The sequence below is a fragment of the Falco biarmicus genome, chromosome W (assembly GCF_023638135.1).
Source record: "Falco biarmicus isolate bFalBia1 chromosome W, bFalBia1.pri, whole genome shotgun sequence".
In the NCBI taxonomy this organism is placed as follows: Eukaryota; Metazoa; Chordata; class Aves; order Falconiformes; family Falconidae; genus Falco; species Falco biarmicus.
The window spans coordinates 23,962,353-23,984,013 of NC_079310.1; the positions used below are offsets into that span (position 1 = coordinate 23,962,353).

At 41.0% G+C, this 21,661-nt stretch overlaps 1 protein-coding gene across 21 annotated transcripts in view; it reads right to left on the reverse strand.

Annotated features, from left to right (window-relative positions):
• The window catches only part of LOC130141871 (spindlin-Z), a 101,118-nt gene that overhangs the window by 14,787 nt on the left and 64,670 nt on the right, over positions 1-21,661 (reverse strand). For 20 of the 21 annotated variants that reach the window (XM_056323135.1, XM_056323133.1, XM_056323121.1 and 17 more), the window contains 2 exons: positions 15,946-16,164; positions 5,187-5,235 (listed from right to left, as the gene is read on the reverse strand). In XM_056323135.1, the coding sequence (XP_056179110.1) occupies positions 5,187-5,235; positions 15,946-15,997 (101 nt within the window). In that variant the 5' untranslated portion in view covers positions 15,998-16,164. Of the gene's footprint in view, positions 1-5,186; positions 5,236-15,945; positions 16,165-16,836; positions 19,774-21,661 lie in introns of those variants that run through there. The other variant, XM_056323137.1, reaches the window with a different exon arrangement.

Here is a 21,661-nt window from a genome sequence, read left to right on the forward strand (position 1 = left end):
TTCATCCATCTCTTCATCCTGGTTGGGTGGTCTATAACAGACTCCCACCATGATATCTGCCTTGTTGGCCTTTCCCCTGATTCTTACCCATAAACGCTCGACCTTTTCATCACCATTGTCAAGCTCTAGACAGTCAAACACTCCTTAACATACAGGCCTACTCCATCACTTCTCCTTGCTTGCCTATCCCTTCTGAAGACTTTTTAGCCATCCATTGCAGCACTCCAGTTGTGCCAGTCATTCCACCATGTTTCCATGATTGCAACTATATCAGTTTTCCAGCTGCACAATGGCTTCCAACTCCTCCTGTCTGCTGCCCATGCTGTGTGCATTGGTGTAGATGCACTTCAGTTAGGCCACCTTTTTGGGGGGAGAAGCTCTAATTAGTTTGTGACTGTTCTCAGGTGTTTCCATGGTTGCTAACACATCAACAACCCTTGCATCTTTGCTGCCATGTGGATCTCCATCCCTTACCTCCACTGAGATGGCTAGGCTGCTGTGCACATTAATACAGAGACATTTCAAGTGTACTCCAGTGTACTCGGCACATTGTGGAGCAGACCGAAGTACCTCGCTAGTGCACTGTCCCTCAAACACTGGCGTGCTGCCCCCAGGCTTATCTCTAGTGAGCCTGGTTTTTTATCCCCTTCCTCCTTCAAATCTAGTTTAAAGCTCTTTCAGTGAGCTCTGCTAATTCTTGTGCAAAGATCCTTTTCCCCCTTTGAGACAGGTGTACTCCATCTGTCACCAGCAGGCCTGGTGTCATATCAACCGACCCATGATCAAAAACCCCCAAAATGTTGCCGGTGACACTAGTCTTGGAGACAGCTATTGATTAGATGGGTCTGCCTGTTTCCTCCCTCATCATTCCCTGCAACTGGAAGGATAGAGGAGAACACTACTTGTGCTCCTGATCCTTTAACCAGTCATCCCAAGGCCCTGAAGTATCTTTTGATTGGCCTTGGACTTCTTATTGCAACTTCATTGCTGCCTACCTGAAAAATCAATAATGGATAATAATCCCAAGGGCCGTACCATGGTAGCAAGCTTCATCACATCTTTAACCTGGGCCCCAGGGAGGCAGCAGACTTCCCTAAGAAGTAGGTCTAGTCAACATATTGGGCCTTCTGTTCCCTGCAGAAGAGTCTCCTATGACAATAACTTGTTCTTTTTTCTTAATGGAAGTGGTTTTGACACAGTACACAGGCCGACTTAACCTTGGTGACACCAACCTAGACAAACCATCGTCCTCATCATTGTTCAGGTCCACTTGCAGAGCCTCATACATGTTATGCAAGGGCACCTGGGAAGGAACTTGTCACCATTGCCCCCTATCCCTTAAGCCACCACATTCTGCCAGGTGGAGAGAGGATAGGGAATCCTCTGTATCATGTGTCCTTTATGTGTGATGGACCTGTCCCAGGGAAGGTAGGGTGCAGTTCCAGTAGTCTGCCTCTCTCTCAGACTCCTTGATACTCCTCAACCTACTCGCCTCCTCCCAGAGCTCTGCCACTAAGTGGAGGAGTTCCTCTACCTGGGTGCACCTCCCACAGGTGTGCTCACTACTGCCATCCAATACTGATATAAGAGTAGGGCACACACAGTAGCCTGACACCTGGGTAGCAGTGTGTTCCCATCAGAGCTTTGTCTGGGAAGCTGCGTCAGTCATGGCAGGTGCAGAATTACAGAGGACATAGCCTTCTGCTGGGTGTATACCATTGCTCCCTGGCCAGGTTGGCACAGTTACAGTGCCTTTCCTGCATGCCATACCTTTTAAACTACCATGCCATACCCTTGCTGACACACCATGCCCTGTTTGCCCGCCCTGTTTGCAGTGCTCCTGGTTGCTAGTGCTCCATAGGGGCTTCTTTTATAGGTGTAGGGGGGGCTTGGCCGCCATTGCTCCTGGCCCTGTTCAGGTCTTGTCAGCCGCTGTTGCATGAGCTCCTGGTGAGTCTCTGCTCCCCCTGAGGTTTCCCTGGTTCAGGAAATTCCCCTGTGCACCACACTAGAGCACTCTAGGTGCTCACATCAGCAACTGAATATTTTGAAGGCATTAAGCTGATAAGTAAAATCTTGTTACATTAAAAAGTCTTATTAGCAGAACCAGATCATGGAAAGTCCAAAGAAATTTAGAAAACAGTAGAAACGAAGCAGAGTAGCAATGGTCAGTACAATTTCTATATTTCACGGTGTCATGTAGAAAAGTTATTAAAAGTAGGGTCCAAATTAGAATTTTGATCTTAATACAGACTGTCACTAACAGGGAATTGTATGATCAGAGAACTGTTATAAACTATTTTTCCTCAGTATTCAGAGTATGAGGCACATTACTAAAGACAGAAGTTTTAAAGTACTTCCTGTAATCCTTCAAAAGCCCTCATTCAGTTGTGAAATTAATTTTCTTAAGATTACAAGTATATTGGGTACACATGGCAAGGTTTTGGTAGTGAACACACATACACACACTCAAGATGACACCTGCAGGGGTGGCCTCTATGAGAAGAAGTCAGTGGCTGCCTTGTGCCAGGCACAGCTGGTTCCAGCTTGCTCGGCAATGGCCCCACTACAGGCCAAAGTTGAGCCAATCAGCGAAGTTAGTGGCACCTTTGTGAAAACATATTTAAGAAAGTGCAAAAAACCACTGGACAGGCAGAGGAGGAGGGGGAAAAATAGTGTGAGAAATAGCAGAGGGAACACCAAGTTCAAAAAAGGAGGTATTCGATGGTGCTAGATCAGATATACACACTGCAGCCTGTGTAGGACCCATGCTGGAGCAGTTAGATATTTCCTGAAGGAACTGTGGCCCATTGGAGAACCCATGGAGAACCTATGCCAGAGCAGAGTTTTCCTGACGGGACTGTCTCCCCCAGAAGAGCCCATGCTAGAGCAGATTTTCCTGACAGGAACTGTGGCATGTAGAGAACCCACACTAGAGCAGGGGGAAAGTACAAGAGGGAAGGAGTGGCAGAGAGCAACCATTATGTACAGACTGTAAACTTCCTTCCCTGATTTCCCCTGTACCACCCTGGGGATAGTAGGTGGTAGAGGAGTCTGGAGTGAAGGAGTGAAGTTGAGCATGGGAAAGTGGGGAGGAAAGGTGTTTTAATGTTTGTCTTCCTGTGTCTTACCACCTGAATCTATTTTAGTTCACAATAAATTAATTTTCCCTAAGTCAAGCCTGTTTTGCCTGTGACAGTAACTGGTCAACAATCTCCCTGTCTTTATCTTGACTGTGCCTATGAGTTTTCTCATCCTATTTTCCCCCACTGAGGAGGGTGAATAAGTGGATGGGTGGGAATTTGGCCCATAGCAAAGTATAACCCGCCACAAGAAGTTAGTTTGTGATCACAAATTCACAAGGGATAAGTACAGTGGTATTTAAACTGCAGATACAACCTCTACCTCAAAGTCCTTGAACTGCCAACTATGAGAAACCTGGAGAGCATAAGGAAGACTTTATACTGACACTGTTTTGTGTACTCTTTCCTTATGCACCAAGGGTGGAAAAGATGACAGCCAAGACTACTGACTGATCTGACACAAATAAGGTCAGCTTCATATTCAGAGATTGTCACTACCCGTTGACACTGACAGAGCACTCAGAAGAAGTGCCCTTTTGCAGCTGACCTATAACCATGGGACCTCCTTCCAAAAGAGTCAATGGTTAACTATCATTTTAGTTAAGAAGAATTCAGAAGACTAATTCACACAGCTCATTTTATCACTTCCTCAGTTACTGGACCATGCCCTGTTCCATCCTGTTGGCTCTTCCCTCCCCCATGAACTTCTAAACCTAGTTTAGAATCTCACCTATGGCCTTCAAGTGCCAGTAGACTTGTTCCTCTTTAAATGAGGAATGTAAAAGTCATCATAACTAAATCAATGACAAAGTATGCATTACTAATTCATGGTCTGCCGTAACAGCTCATAGTAGTATCAGCATACATTTTAAAATAGTGATCCATAACCCGCTTGTTTACTATAAACATGTCTACAGCACTACTTACTGTTCATTTAAAAAATGTAAGCAATGAATATCAAATAAAAACAACTCTATACTAGTCTCTGTCATTCTCACAGAAGTCAGTAAGCAGCACACAAAGTCATCTTGGTTTGGTATAAAATAAAACCTTTACCAAACAATTCTTAAACAATTAAACTAGGCTAAATTAACATAAAACTCAGTTGGACGCTTAAGTTAGATTCCTCAAAATCATGTGACTTAGGATCATGACTTAAAATGCCCCATAAAAGCCTTTATACTAAAAAAAATACAACCTATTTAGGTATTTAAATAAGTGTATATCAACACAACAATAAAGACAAATCTAGCCACCCTCAAGTACAAAAGGCAACCCACCTCTGATAGTCTTCCCATCATACACTCCTTTCTCTGAGCGGTTGAAAAAGAACAAGAGAAATTAAATTTTAACTCTACCTGGCTCCAGACAAATAAATGTTTATCTTTGCCTTGTAAGGAGATAGACAAGACTGAATAGTGAAGAGTTGGTGGAAGGAATTATAGTAGCTTTACATCAGCTGTTGTGTCTGGGAAACAGTTAATACTAATTCAAATGATAATTACAGAAGACATTTCTGCCAGACAAATTGCTTTGGATTGATGCATGTTGTATATCACCACTATAGGACTTCATACTCAAAATATAACTAGCAACATTTTAATAAATTTCACCTTTCCCCAGCTTATTTTAGAGTTCACCCACCAGAGAAGCAGCCAGATATGCCATGAATGTATAGGACAAACAAGTATCTTTCCCACAAATAGCAGCCACCTTATAGAAGTATTTCAGTATATTCTTTATTTTTTTAAAAAAGGTGAAAAATCCTTTTGAAAAACTAAAGCTGTAATGAATCCTAGAGTACATGTGCCCAATTTCTGGCTTGTAACCTCTTGTCTTTGAATTATAAATAACAGAATTGTATTGACAGGATAATTTCTCTCAGAGTAACATTCAAAATGATGTTTAGAACTCTACTAATGGTGCATTCTTTTCCACTGTCCTCCCAAAAGAATTAAAGTCTGACTCTACATACATACACTGTCTGAATACTACTCCACATGATTTTCAAGAGCAAAATGACTGGAACAACACAGATATATTTCTAGAAAGGTACTTCCAATTACTGAGAATTATACTTTAGGAAAGATATTAGCAACTTACTTGTGGGAAGTTCTTTTCTTCATCATGCTCGCAGAGACTCCTGCATGACCTGCAATATAAATGATGGAATTATTGAACAATAAGGTGTGTTTATACACAATGTCAAAAAGGTGTCTTACAGAAAAGTTCTCTTTTTCAAGTAAAAAAATGTAAACACTTCATGTTGTGATTGATCAATGAGCTCGTACAATGGAAGGAGGCTCTGAGGAGACAGGCAAAGACTATGTACTCATGAAGCTAAGTGAAGAAGTAGGGAGTGACTGATGACAACTGTTACAAAAAGCTGAACTTAACACAAAGGAGATGGGAGGTAGTCTTTCTTCTAGATAAATGGCTACAAAAGTTGAGGGACTCAAATGGCTGTGTAACTGCCCTTGAGTTAATAATAATAATAATAAGCAGCAAATACATATCTTCCTGAGTTAGCAAGGCCAGAACAGGTAGGTGTATACACGGTTCAGCCGAACAGTATAAAAAGTAAGTGTAGAGCCAAAACAGAGCATAAAGACTTAGTATAGCATATACAGTATAAAAACTGTACAACCAAAAGAACTTTGAAGAGAACAACAGGCTTGAGCTGGATTCAACCCACATATTCATTCCCAATGACTGGGGATGCCCAGCATCGTGATGGAGACCAGTAATGAGAATCACATTTGTATCATGATTCAACTGTATATTGCAACTGCTATACTCTGCCAAATGTAATCTGTACTGTGATTTAAGTAAATTGCTGTATCATTCTGCTAAATCAAAGTCCCACGTAATGTCAAATAACTTAAAACCCCTAAAGTTGATATTAAACATTAATCCCTCTACATATAGAATATCTGAAAGAACCCATTCAGAGATGATGGACACATGCATGTTATCAATAAAAAACCCCCTCATGTATCTGTAGAAACACATTCAGAATTTAATCTATAGATGTTTAAATTCACACCTACAGAGAAATACTTGAGGTTTCTCTACAGATCCAAACAAATTCTTTAACATTATGTGCATGTTCCAAGCATAGCTTTGGCATATGTATTTTGAAAATTAATTTTCATAATAGCAGTAATGTCACAAGAGTTATGCACTGAAAATGCAATTAACCTTAAAAATTTTCATAAGTATTTTAATCTTTGGATTTTCAGATGGAGAAATAAAGAGGACATATATCAAGTGACAGAAATGGCAGAATTAAAATAAGACTACATACATCTTGTTTCCAACACTCAAGCTTGTACTGAATCCATGGAAAGATGCAACTCCAGTTTTAACAACAGCTGGAATTTTAAGTTTTCAGAAATGAGGATCTCCATGCAAATAGCTACAGTAAAGATCCTATTTGCAATTTTTGACTATTAAAAGAACAAGTAAATAGAACTTCCTTTTGAACATGTTTATAAGAACTATCAGCTAGAAAATAAAATAAAAGGTGTGGATAACTGGCTAGCTGAAAAGGGTCACATAGACATAGTCCAGCTGGCTGGACAAAAATGCACATCGCTCTCAGCTTATCTGAAGTAAAGCAAAATACACTGTCTTTGGCTGTCCTTGTTACACAGTAACAGGAAGATTTTGGTGGGAAAAGAATGTTGCAGGTGGGAACAGATAACTACAGAAGAGAAACTAGGGGCGGGCTTGGTATTTAGGCAACTAACCAATAATGAGCTTAACTTTTGTAATATGTATGAGCTAATTATAACAAGGCATAAAAGGTGACTGTAAGGTTCAATAAACGAAGTCTGCTGATCGCTCATATTGAGTGACTGTGTCTTCCCTCCGCCGCGACAAAAAGGTATCACAAAAAGTCTGAATAGAAACCCAAAAGATTTTGGGACTTGACTGCAACCACTAAACAAGCATTCTCATCATATCATAAGCCACCCTAGTTATATGAGGAAAAAAGTTTAAAAACATACTTCTTAAAAAAAGAAACATGTTCTCACAAAGTAAAAGAACTAGAACACACAGATTTCACATTTTCCATTACTGGCTGATGACACAAGGCAAGATTTAACTAAATCAGCTCAGGAAGTTAAAATGCTATAGAAATAACACCCACATATTCAGCAGGGTGGTTCAGCACAAACTTGTTTTCTGTCCTCTGCTCAGAGACTCTGAATCTTATACAGCGCAACACATTTAACCTTCCAAAACAAAAGGAACTCTACAGGTATACTGAAGGAAGATCTATTTACAGAAGCTGCAAAAACCACAAAGGAGAAGCTATGCATGCTACTCAGAATAAGTGTTTGCCCTGTTCAGTAACTGCTCATCTTCGGCACCTCTTATTTTTGATAGGACTTAAGCTCTATAGTCAGATGGTTTTTCTCTCAAATTAAATTATGTCCAAAATTGTTCGGCTATCCATACACCATCTTCATGCATGAAATGGCACATAGCAAACTAACAAATATTTACAACAACACTGAACTAAGAGTTTGAGACTACCCTTTTTTATTGTTAAGTGAAAAAGAGCTTGACAGTTCCTGACTGATTTCAAGAACTCGCTTGTCCATGTACCTAGCTCCAAACAAAAACCAACTAAATACGCTGAGAACTGCTCAGTAATACACAAAGTTATGGCATTTAGATGAATAATGTGAATATAGTTGTCATGGTTTACCCTGTCCAGTAATTAAGTACCACGCAGCTGTTTGCTCACTCTACCCTCACCTTAGAGGGGTGGGGAGAATTGGAATGTAAAACTTGAGGGCTGAGGTAAGAACAATTTAATAATTGAAATAAAATAAAAACAAAACAGCAACAATAATATTAATAATAATAACAGTTATAACGAAAAGGAGGGAACAAAGGATAGGAATGAAATCCAAAGGGAAGGGAGAAAAGAAAACTAGTGACAAACAATGCAACTGCTCACCACCGATGCCCAGACATTCCCTGAGCAACAATCAGCAGGCCTCAGCACACCTCACAGTTTATATACTCAGCATGACGTCCCATGGTATGGAATATCCCTTTGGCTGGTTCAGGTCAGCTGTCCTGGCTGTGTCCCCTCCCAATTTCCTGTGCCCCCCCAGCCCTCCCACTGGCAAGTCCTGAGAAACCAAAAAGTCCCCAAACACACTGTTCCCACACCAAATTCAAAACATAGCACTGCACTAGCCATCAAGAAGAAAACTAACTCTATCCCAGCCAAAACCAGGATGTTGGAAGCTCGGAACATCCAAGTCCAGACAATGTGAAGAGTTGAGACTGACCAAACATTTTCCTGGTTTCAGCTGGGATAGAGTTAATTTTCTTCCTAGTAGCTGGTACAGTGCTGTTCTGGCTTTAGGATGATAATAATGTTGATAACACACTGATGTTTTTAGTTGTTGCTAAGTAGTGCTTACCCTAAGTCAAGGACTTTTCAAGTTTCCCATGCTCTGCCAGTGAGCAGGTGCACAAGGAGCTGGGAGGGAGCACAGCCAGGACAGGTGACCTGAATGAGCCAAAGGGATATTCCATACCCTAGAACATCATGCTCAGTATATAAACTGGGGGGAGTTGTCAAGGGCCTGCTGATCGCTGCTTGGGGACTGGCTAGGCATCAGTCAGCAGGTGGTGAGCAACTATATTGCGCATCACATGTTTTTCTTGGGTTTTATTTCTCTCTCTTTTTCTTTTTCATTATTATTACTACTACTACTACATTTTATTTCATTTATTAACCTGTTCTTGTCTCAACCCATGGTTGCAGCTGCATGTGTGTGGCTGCATGGTACTCAATTGCCAGCTGGGGTCAAAACATGACAGTCCTTTTCAGCACCCAAGGTGGGGCACAAAGGGTTGCAAAAACAACAGATCTGACCAGAGCATGTTAAAACAAATTTGTTATAAGCATTCATTATATTAGTTTAATAGTTGCTGGTCACAATATTGGTTTATTTGCTCTCAGGGTTTTTGCATTTGGTCTCCGAGTTGTGTTATGTAACACCTTACATGCAGTATTTGTTCCCCATTTTAGTGTTTATCACCCTTGGGGCCCAGGCTAAGGTTATCATTCTATTGTTCTTTGTGATACTGGCTTATGATATTACAGAATTGCTGGTTGTAAAACTAATCTTGTATGCGTACTCAGCATTGCCATCACATCTGTACTTTGGGAGTCATCTACTGGGAGCTATTAATAATTAGACATTTTCCCTTTCCTCCTCAGAGTGCCAACCTATGGAGGAGACATCTTCCCATATGTTCCCCTATGTTCCCCTTCTTCTCCAGGGTAATTACAATAGCATTTGAAAATTTTGAAATTCGGAATATCCTGAAACTAGCATGGTCCTTATTGTTAGGAACCAGCAGGTTGCTGAATGTGTTTCAGATTTTGTGTAGGGTTAAGCAACTATTTGACTACTCCAACCCCCATGACAGGAACTACAGCTACTCCAACCCCGGTGTGATGCACTGCAGCTACTCCAACCCCCACAACAGGCACTGTGGCTATGCAAACCCTGGCTACAGGCACTACAACTACTCAGATCCTGGTGATGGGTGATGCAGCTGAAACAGAAAACCAACCCATGTTGGTATCAATCACCCCCATACACAAAAACAAATGGACACAAAAGGCAGCTTGTTTAGTAAAGGAGGATGAAGTGGGGCTATCACAAAAACAGGAGGAAGAGCCAGAACAAGAGGTAACCACTCGATCCCTATCCCTGAATGAGGTGTGGGATCTGCAAAAAGATTTTAGCCGTCATCCAGGTGAGCACATTATCAACTGGCTGCTTCGATGCTGGGATAACAGGGCTAATAGTTTGGAATTAGAGGGTAGGGAAGCCAAGCAGCTGGGATCACTTTCTAGGGAAGGGGGCATTGACAGGCAATTGGAAGAGGGACACAAGTCCTCAGCCTCTGGAGACGACTCCTGTCAAGTGTGAAGGAAAGGTATCCCTTCAAGGAATAAGTTATATGTCACCCAGGCAACTGGACCACACTAGAAAGAGGCATTCAGTACCTGAGGGAATTAGCCATGCTACAGATGATTTATAATGACCAGAACAACATGCAATTACCCACAGATCCAGACAAAGTTCAATGTACATTGACCCACGTGGCAGATACTTTTATGGAGTGCACCATCATTGTATACCAATTCATTGGCAGTAATGAGCTGGAGAGACGAAGCAGCACTGGTGGTGGATGAAGTTGCTCACCTACTCCAGGAATAGAAAGACAATCTCTCTTCCTCCCACATCTTCGGCTGTGGAGAAACTGGTCCAGCACTTTGACAAGGATAGATCCTAACTCCCCAGCCATATGGACCTGTATCTCTATTAACAGTAAGCGCCCTTTTGCTCAAGAGGGAGGATATATTGGGCACATACCACAGGGTATGTTGTGGTTTTACCTGCAGGACCATGGACAGTACATGAGGTAGTAGGATGGAAATATCGCACCAACTGAGACTTCCTGATTCCCATCCAGGAGCTGATTCTTTCACTGGACAGCCAAGGAGTGATCAGCAGAACCCATTCACACTTTAATAGCCCCACATGGCCAGTGAAAAAGCCTAATGGAGAATGGAGACTAACAGTGGACTACTGTGGCTTGAATGAAGTCGCACCGCCATTGAGTGCTGCTGTACTAGACATGCTAGAACTTCAATATGAACTGGAGTCACAGGCAGCCAAGTGGTATGCCACTACTGATAGTGCAAATGCATTTTCCTCAACCCTTTGGCAGCAGAGTTCAGGCCACAGATTCTTTCAATTGGAGGGGCGTCCAATACACCTGGAATTGACTGCCCCAGGGGTGGAAACACAGCCCTACCATCTGCCATGGACTGATCCAAGCTGCACTGGAACAGGGTGAAGCACTGGAACACCTGCAATACATTGATGACATCATCATATGGGGCAATACAGCAGAAGTTGGTTTTGAGGAAGGGGAGAAAATAGTCCAAATCCTTCTGAAAGCTGGTTCTGTCATAAACCCAAGTATGGTCAAGGGACCTGCACAGGAAATAAAATAAAATAGCAAGGTGGACGTCATCAGATCCCAATGGATGTGATCAACAAAATAACAGCTATGTCTCCACCAACTAGCAATAAAAAAACCAAGCTTTCTTAGGCATTGTGGAGTTTTGGAGAATGCACATTCTAAACTACAGTCTGATTGTAAGCCCTCTTTATCAGGTGACCTGAAAGAAGAATGATTTCAAATGGGGTCCTGAGCAACAACAAGCCTTTGAACAAATTAAATGAGAGATAGATCAAGCAGTAGCCCTTGGGCCGGTAAGATGTAAAGAATGTGCTCTGCACCACAGCCGGGGAGAATGGCCCTACCTGGATCCTCTGGCAGAAAGCACCAGGGGAAACTCGAGGTCAACCCTTGGGCTTTTGGAGTCAGGGATATAGAGGATCAGAAACCTGCTATACTCCAACTGAAAAAGAGATACTGACAGCTTATGAAGGGGTTTGAGCTGCTTTAGAAGTGGTTGGCACCGAGACATAGCTCCTCCTGGCACCCTGTTTACCAGTGCTGTGCTGGATTTTTAAAGGGAGGGTCTCATCTACACATCACACAACTGACGCTACATGGAGTAAGTGGGTCACACTGATCACAAAGTGAGCTCAATGAGGAAATTCCAGCTGCCCAGTAATCTTGGAAGTGATCATAGACTGGGCAGAAGACAAAGATTTCAGAATGTCACCAGAGGAGGTGGTCACATCAGCGGAAGAAGCCCCAGCGTATAATAAATTACCAGAACATGAGAAGCAATATGCCTTGTTTGCTGATGGGTCCTGCCATATTACAGGAAAGCATTGGAGGTGGAAGGCAGCTGTATGGAATCCCCTACGACAAGTTGGAGAAAAAGCTGAACGAGAAGGTAAATTGAGTCTGTCTGCAGAAGTGACAGCTATCCAGCTGGCTTTAGATGTTGCTGAACGAGAAAGATGGCCGATACTTTACCTCTGTACTGACTCATGGATGGTGGGAAATACCCTGTGGGTGTGGTAACGGCAATGGAAGCAAAGTAATTGGCACAGAGGTAAACCCATCTGGGCTGCTGCATTATGGTAAGATATCGCTGCTCCAGTGGAGAACCTGGTTGTAAAAGTACATCATATAGATGCTCACGTACCCAAGAGTCGGGCCACTGAGGCACATTTAAACAATCAGCAGGTAGATCAAGCAGCCAAGATTGAAGTGGCTCAAGTAGATTTAGATTGGCAACGCAAAGGTAAACTATTCATAGCTTGATGGGCCCATGACACTTCAGGCCATCAAGGAAGAGATGCAACATATAGATGGGCCCAGGATCGAGGGGTGGACTTGACCATGGACACTATTGCACAGGTAATCCATGAATGTGAAACATGTGCTGCAGTTAAGCAAACCAAGCGGTTAAAGCCTCTGTGGCATGGAGGGGAATGGCTGAAATATAAATATGGGGAGGCTTGGCAAATTGACTATATCACACTCCCACAGACCTGCCAAGGCAAGTGCCATGTGCTAACAACAGTGGAAGCTACTACCGGATGGCTAAAAACATATCCCATGTCACAGCCCAAAACGCTATCCTGGGCCTTGAAATGCAACTCTTATGGCAACACGGTAACACAAAAATAATTGCATAAGACAACTAGACTGATTTCTGAAACAACCTCATAGACACTTGGGCCAAAGAACATGGTATTGAGTAGGTATATCACATTCCTTATCATGCACCGGCCTCTGGGAAAATTGAACGATGTAACAGACTGTTAAAGACTACACTGAAAGCAATGAGTGGTGGAACTTTCAAACATTGGGATACACATTTAGCAAAGGCTACCTGGTTGGTTAATACCAGAGGATCTGCTACCTGAGCTGGTCCTGCCCAGTCAAAGCTTTTGCGTACTGTAGAGGGGGATAAAGTTCCTGTAGTGGAGCTTAAAAACATGCTGGGGAAAACAGTCTGGGTCATTCCTGCCTCAGGTTAAGGGAAACCCATTTGTTGCATTGCTTTTGTTCAAGGGCCTGGGAGCACTTGGTGGGTAATGGGGGAGGATGGGGAAGTTACATGTGTGTCTCAAAGACATTTGATTTTGGGACAGAACAGTCAGTGAATGAAATTGTGTGATGTTGATTGCTACCTAACACTGTACATTATCACCTCTATGGTGGCTATATGCCATACCAAGGGTATTACAGTGAAATCACCCAGATTAACAAAAAATGAACTTTAATGAAACAAGACAAGAGCAGCGGTGATGGAACCAGAAGTGGCTTCAGCATGCAACAATCCAACACCACATGCCATTTTTCCAGTCCTGAAAGACTGTTATGACAGATGGATCCCAGTGTCATGGACCAAATGAACTGAATAGACTTTTATAGGGATGGCCCATAGACTAAGGGAATGTTATCTGTGTGTACACATATATATATATATATATATAACAAAGGACCAGAAAGGTGATGGTGGTTGACTGGGATGCATTGGAAAGTGTGGGACCTTGGAATGACATAATTGGTATGGAATAAGTGGTGGATAATGTCCTGGTTTCAGCTGGGATAGAGTTAATTTTATTCCTAGTAGCTGGTAGAGTGCTGTGTGTTGGATTTAGTATGAGAATAATTTTGATACCTCACTGATGTTCATAGAAAAACTATTTACTTTAAAGAAATATGTAAATATATGTAACAAAAAACAAGAGGTCAAAAGAATTTTAAAAACAAAGGATGTTAATCAACCCCTAGGAACAGTCAACAAGACATAGCCTTGGGAGAGGGAATAGCCACAATAGTCAAGCTAAGAAATGAAAACAAAATAAGCTCAAGGAGAACTAAATGGTTAATGAGACCAAACAGAAAATTACTGGAACTGTGTGTGAACTATCATAATCGGCATACTAAAAGATCCACCCTCAGGCAAAGAAAGCCCCCTACTAACAAGGCCCCCTTCCTCATAGAACATGTGAAGTGAAAAGAGAGAATACTGTACCTTTAAATGGAGACAAGGCTTGCAAGAACTAATGAGAATAAGGGTGACTAAACATAATTATAAAAGAACTGATAACAGTTGCTCAAAGTGTATAAAACATTTTTCCATGTATTAAGGTGTGCTAGCTGTGTGGATTTACCACTTAGCACCCATCTCTGCGCAGATATGCAATAAACAAATATCTTAGCTCTGTGTGTGGATCAGCTATTGCACACCAGGTGAAGAACTCAGATTTGGGATGTTTTAGTTGTTGCTAAGTAGTGCTTACCCTAAGTCAAGGGCTTTTCAAGCTTCCCATGCTCTGCCAGTGAGCAGGTGCACAGAAGCTGGGAGGGAGCAGAGCCAGGACAGGTGACCTGAATGAGCCAAAGGGATATTCCATACTATATGATGTCATGCTCAGTATATAAACTGAGAAGAGTTGGCTGGGAGGCACTGATTGCTGCTCAGGGACTGGCTAGGCATCAGTCAGCAGGTGGTGAGCAATTGTATTGTGCATCACTTGTTTTTCTTGGGTTTAATTTCTCTCTCTTTTTCTTTTTCCTTTTAATTACAATTATTACTATTATAACTATTAATATTAAAATTTTCTTTATTTCAGTTATTAACCTGTTCTTATCTCAACCCATGGGTTTTACCTTTTTTTGATTCTCCTCCCCATCCCACCAGGGGAGGTGGGGGAGTGATCAAGCAGCTGCGTGCTACTTAGCTGCCAGCTTGGCTCAGGTTAAACCATGACAAATGTATACAACTTGGAGATGTGTATCAAAAAGACAGCAATACTACATTAATCAGACAAGAGGATAAATTAAGGGCTCCCCAGTTAAGATTAAACAGGCTTCATACAGAAAAAAGTAAAGACCTAAATATTAACTGTTGTATAGAAATACTAAAAAGCAAAATTGGCCTCTAAAGAAATCTGAGTGTCAATTATAATAATTTTGCATGGTGAAAAATGAAGTTGCCAATTATAGTATAAAATTTAATAACAATAGACAGTGTGGCCATCTAAAATAATATTTTTTTCTTTTTAAATTAAGAGGACAAAAAGTGAAATTATCTACTCAGCACATAAAATTACCTATTTTCATTCACAAAAATCACCCTCTACATAATGTTCAATTTATGAAACACACAATGCAGCAACAATCCCTATATACATTTAGAAAAACCCTTATGAAGTGTTTTTGAGAGATACTCTTTCACAATTACTATCTGATCAATTTCTATAAAATCATTTAAAATTTTACAGCAAGTTATTAAATATATGGTGACTAGATTACTTTTTCCAGCATTTCCAAGATAAGCAAAGGAGAAATTTTCCCCTTGAAGTGTTAGTCTATGGTATGGAATATCCCTTTGGTCAGTTGGGGTAAGGTATCCTGGCTGTGTCCCCTCTCAACTTCTTGTGCACCCCCAGCCTACTCGCTGAGAGGGGGCAACATGAGAAGGAGTAAAGGCAATGACACTGTAAGCACTGTTCAGCAGTAACTGAAACATTAGTATGTTATGAACTGTTTTCAGCACAAATCCAAAACATAGCACCATGCAAGCCTATTATCAATAAATTTAACTCTATCCCAATCAAAACCAGTACTTCTTATATGTAAATCTGTACAGCTTAAATTTATGTATATCCTTTCAATTCCAGTTTCTATAATGAAAGCAATAATTATCTTTAAAAAAATGAACACCAAAAAAAACCCCCAACCACAAACAAACAGTAATAGCTTCATAAAACCACAAGTACATAAGAAAAATCTATAAAATAAGGACACTACTTTTACCCACTAAAAATAACAAACAAAACCCCCAAATTCAGTAACATCTCACCTGCATCAGCTCTGGACCGCTGACCTGGCGATTTTCCAAATGGAGTCTTCATTCATCTGTGTTTAAGTGAGCAGCAAAGCTGCTAGACTAGGGTGAAAATTCAGTTCCTCCCAAAATATCTTCTTACTCTCGTAATACAACAGCTACTTATTAATCCACCGTCCAATCACCAATTTGTTCTTCCTCAAAAATAGGAGAAGCACTTTCAATTATATCATTCTGAAAAACAAGCCAGAAAGTACAGTCTGATTTGAGACCTGGTTAAAATAAACATAAAAATGAAACAAAATATTTTTTCTTTCATACTCGATCAGAAGTCCTTTCATTCAGTAAACAGAGGGTGGGTAGGCAAGACAACAGCCAAATATTAAGGCTCATACCGTTGTATCACAAATGGAGTTTGTTACCTGGCATGCAAAGAGCCAATCTCACAAACAGAGCCAAGATATCATTTATTGCAAGTCTGCACAGAGGTAGGTGCTAGCTTTATGGATTTACCACCTTTGCATACCAGGTAACAAACTCCATTTGTGAGGCAACAATTTTTGGTGACCCAGGTGGGACAAGCCTTGCCTGGATCGTCTTGCTATCCTGAAGAACAGTGGTGACTGAAGCAGACTCTAGTGCACACTGACCAGTTTGATCGGGGACTCTGCCAAGTTTCCCTCCTGTGCTCAAGCGCTAAGTGACATGATAGTGCAATGCAAGCCTAATGAGGTATCAGCTAAGGAACTGCAAGGGGGCCTCGGTGAGTGGAAAATTCTGCTCTGATCTGTTGTTTCCAGTCTGGGTTTCGGGTCTGTTCTCTGTAAGTCACTCTATCCTGAGGATCGCAGCAGTAGCTTATTTTGACTTCTGTATGTAGACGCTTGAGAAGGGAAATTATATTACCTTCCATTTGCTGAGTACACGAAGTTCTGGTTAAAGAAAATTTCCTAGGAAATAACATGGGTTCTGGTTCCTCCATCAAGATACCCCTTTGCACTCCTTTAGGATGCATCCTGAAAAATTGGAACTATTTTGGCAGGGATCCCTTAACTAAAAGAAAATTACACAGATCTTGTAATCAATGGTGACCAAAGTATAAGATGGACAATGGTGAGAAACAGCCCGAAAATGGGACTTTGAATTATAACACTATATTGCAGTTAATGCTTTTCTGTAGAAGAGTGGGTAAATGGGATGAAGTACCATATGTTGGTTTGTTCTTTGCCTTGCATGATAATCATGAAATGAGGAAGAAATGTAAATTGTTAGACAATGATCTGAATGGTATCTATGCATTGGCTGAAAGTGGACTAAAGAAGACTCAGAGGCGCTGTTTGGCTTGTGATATTGGGAAGGGGTGTATTAAGGGAAACAAGGAAGATATACAATTGTTGGTCCCGCCAATCAGACAAGAGGCTGGTAGCAATTCTGATGAACAATCTCCCCAAATGGAAGAGAGAAATTTCTCTCCCATTTCAGGAAGAACTCTGGTTCAGCACCTGGTGATACAGGCACCACTCCAGCAGGCAGTGAGAGTTGAAGGTTTGCCACTGTTTGCACATATCCTGTTTACCAGCTCAGACTTATTAAATCGGAAACAATCAGTGGGATTGTATAGAGAAAATCCAGATAAAATGTATCAGAGGAATCAATTGTGCTGAATCATAATCCTATCTGGAGTGACATGCAAACACTGTTAAACACTCTTTTTACTCCAGAAGAAAAGTGATTGGTTTTGGAAAAAGCCAAACAAGAGAATCAGAGGCGAAATGCTAACAATGATCCTGCCAGATTTATGCCTAAAACTGATCCAGAATGGGACCCAAATTCTGGTGCTGGGAGGGGAACAATTAAACAGTATCAGCAATTGATTTTATATGGTATACAACATGGGGTCCCAAAATCAAAGAATGTGTCAGAGTTATTTGAAGTTAGACAAGGAAATTATAAGAATCCCTCAGCATTTTATGAGAGATTGTGTGAGGCAGCTAGAAGGTGGACTAACTTAGATCCTGAAGATGAAACTAATAGGAGAATGTTTAATATGTTGTTTATTGGACAATTGGCTTCAGATATAAGAAAAAAGTTACAGAAAATAGAAGGGGTAGGAGGAATGACTATCTCTCAATTGACAGAGGTAGCCTACAAAGTATATAATAATCACAGAGGTAGCCTATAATGTATATAATAATCGAGATGAAACAGAGAAAAAAGAAAGATTAAAAGATCACAAAATTCAGGCTAATTTGTTAGCTGCTATGATTGCTGGGAATTCAATGAGAGGCAAGGGAAGACATTGAAGATATTATCGAGGAAATATCTGGGCTAGAGGTAGAGGCTGGGGCTGGAATTCTGGATTGATTTTAGAAAGTTCCATGGGGCCAAATCAATGTGCCTATTGTAAAGGAAAGAGATGTTGGAAAAACAAGTGTTCAAAAAGAACAACCATTCCCCAAGGGGGAAAAGACCCCTGAAGCTGATCTGATTATGCTGGGGGCTTCAGATTCAGACTGAAGAGGACCAGGGGACAATATTAAAATTTCCTGAGCTGATCCCCTGGGTTCCAGTTCAGCTGGGGAATGAAACTATTGATTTTGTGGTCGATACTGGAGTGACATATTCAGTTGTAACTAGTTGTAAGGGTCCTTTTTAAGTAATAGCTATATGCCAGTTGTGGGGGTCATGGGAAAGCAAGCTTTGAAACTGTTTTTAAAACTGATGGAATGCAAAATTGGAAGTAAAACTGTAATTCAGGAATTCCTCTATATGCTGGAATGTCCCTTACCCCTCTTAGGGCGAGATCTGTTGTGTAAAATAAGAGCACAGGTAACTTTCTCTGATAAGAGAATACAGCTACACCTGCCAAAGGAAACAGCTTGGAAGGCTCAAATCTGTTTATTAACGGAGAAACAATGGGTAGATGCAAACATCCCAGAGGAAATTTTGGATGCTGTAACACCCACTGTATGGGCAACCCACAGACCTGGAAGAGCAAAGAACACAGTACCAGTAAAGGCTGAATTAAAACCCAGACCATAACCAGTAAGAAAAAAAGCAATATCCTATTAAGTTAGAAGCTCATTTGGGTTTAGAACCACTAATAAATGATTTTATTCAACATGGACTATTGAAGGAGTGTCAGTCTGAATATAATACCCCAATCTTACCAGTTAAGAACCCCTGGACTCAAGAATACCAATTGGTGCAAGACTTGAGGGAAATTAATCAAATCACAGTTGATGTACATCCCATGGTTCCGAACTCATACCTTGCTATCATCTTTACCTAATAACAATGTCTATTTTACAGTATTGGATTTAAAAGATGCCTTCTTTTGCATACCCCTGGAGGAGGAGACTCAAAAAACTTTTTGTGTTTGAAAGGGGAAAACACAACGGGACGAAAAGTTCAACTCTGCTGGAATGTGTTACCCCAGGGATTCAAGAATAACCCTACTTTGTTTGGTAATGTATTGGCCAAAGAACTGGAAGATTGGCAAGGTAAGATTTCTTCGATTACCTTGCTTCAGTATATAGATGATATCCTACTGGGAGCCACAATGAAACAGGAATGTCAGGCAGCCACCATTAGCTTGCTGAATTTCTTGGGACTTGCTGGGTACCAAGTATCACAGAAAAAAAAGCACAAATTGCTCAGCTAACTGTAGAATATCTGGGTTTTGAGATTTTGCAGGGCAAGAGAAGATTTGGAGCAGAACAAAAAGAGGCAATATACCGTATAGCTCCTCCAAAATCAAAGAAAGAATTAAGAGGATTTTTGGGAATGGCCAGGTGGTGTTGCCTGTGGATACCAAATTTCAGTCTAATTGCTAAACCATTATAATATGCTGCCATCAAAAAATTCTTGAATGGACTCCTGAATGTTGTAAAAGCTTTGACACTATAAAAGTGGAACTTATGAGGGCTCCCACTCTGGGATTGCCAGACTTGAGTAAGCCTTTCACTTTATATATATATGAAAAACAACATGTGGCCTTAGAAGTTCTAACTCAAACCCTTGGAGACTGGAAAAGGCTGGTGGCATACTTCTCTAAGCAATTAGATGAAGTGAGCAAAGCCAGCATACCTCAGAGCAGTGGCGGCAATGGTCTTATTAATTACAGAGGCTTGAAAATTGACTTTGGGACAACCCATTATTGCTTTTGTGCCTCATGCTGTTTTGGCAGTATCGGAGCAGAAGGGCCATCGCTGGTTGCCCCCAAACAGATTGATTAAATATCAGGCATCCCTGATCAAACAAGATGATGTCACTTTGAAGGTGACTTCCATCCTGAATCCTACTCCCCATTAATGAAAATAATGAGTTGGAACATGACTGTCTACATGTCATAGAACAGGTGTACTCCAGCCAACCAGATCTGAAAGATATACCCTTAGAGAATCTGGACTGGGAGTTATTCACTGATGGAAGCAACTTTATGGACAACAGGCAGCAAAAAGTAGGATATGCTGTAGTAACTTTGAAAAATGAAGTAGAAATTAAGCCGTTACCTGTTAATACATCAGCTCAAAAAGCCAAAATGATTGCATTGACTCGAGCCCTAGAACTGTCTGAAGATAAACAAGTAAATATTTATACGGATTCAACATGTGCATTTGGGGTAGTACACACTCATGGGGCCATTTGGAAACAACAAGGGCTTTTATCCTCACAAGGAACTGCAATCAAACATGGGAAAGAAATTTTAAGACTCTTACATGCAGTTCAAAAACCAAAAGAACTATCTGTGATTCACTGCAAGGTTCACCAGAAGGGAAAAACAGATGTAATTAGAGTTAATCGAAGAGCAGACGAAGCTGCAAAACAAATAACTCTATCAAATTCTATAATGGGAGCTTTGATTCCTATTGATAAGTTAGTATTGAGAGCCTCCAAATTACTCTGAAAGGGATGATCAATTGGCAAAACTTCTGAACTGTACCAAAAGTGAAAATGGATGGTGAACAATGGACGCTGGATTATAGTTACTGCTCCATTAATGAGGGAATTAATAAAGAAAACTCACCAGAAAACCCATATGGGAGCCGAGGCAATAGTGGCAAGCATAAGGCGTTATGCTGTAGGGCCGAGAATGCAACAGCTTGCTAATATTATTGTAAAACAATGCCTGATTTGTTGCAGAAATAATCCAAAAATATAGAAAAGACCCCCTCCAGGACAAGTTAAGAGAGGACATAGTCCAGGGGAATATTGGCAAATAGATTTCTCTGACTTACCAAGATGTAATTGGTATAAATATCTGCTGGTACTTATAGATACATTTTCTGGATGGGTAGAAGCTTTCCCATGTTGAACTAACAAGGCAAAGTAAGAGATACTTACTGAATACATGTTATCATTGGGGCATACTCTATCGTCACTTCATAGATGCCTGAACGAAAGAGCACCTGTACATCTAGACACCCCAGTACATACCTTCCAACCAGGAGATCTAGTTTATATCAGAACCTGGGAAGATGAATCTCTGAAAGAATGCTGGAAAAGACCATATTTGGTATTATTAATCACACCCACAGTGATCAAGGTAAAGGGAATAGACTCTTGGATTTACTACACTCGAGTGAAGAGTGCCCTTCTGGAAGGGTGGAAGTCAAGAGAGACCAGACCTCTGAAACTGAAATTAACACGGAATCAATGAACAGTAAAGCACCTGGACAAATTGGGAATCAGTAGTTCATTTAGATTGTATACAGGAAGAAATTTTATT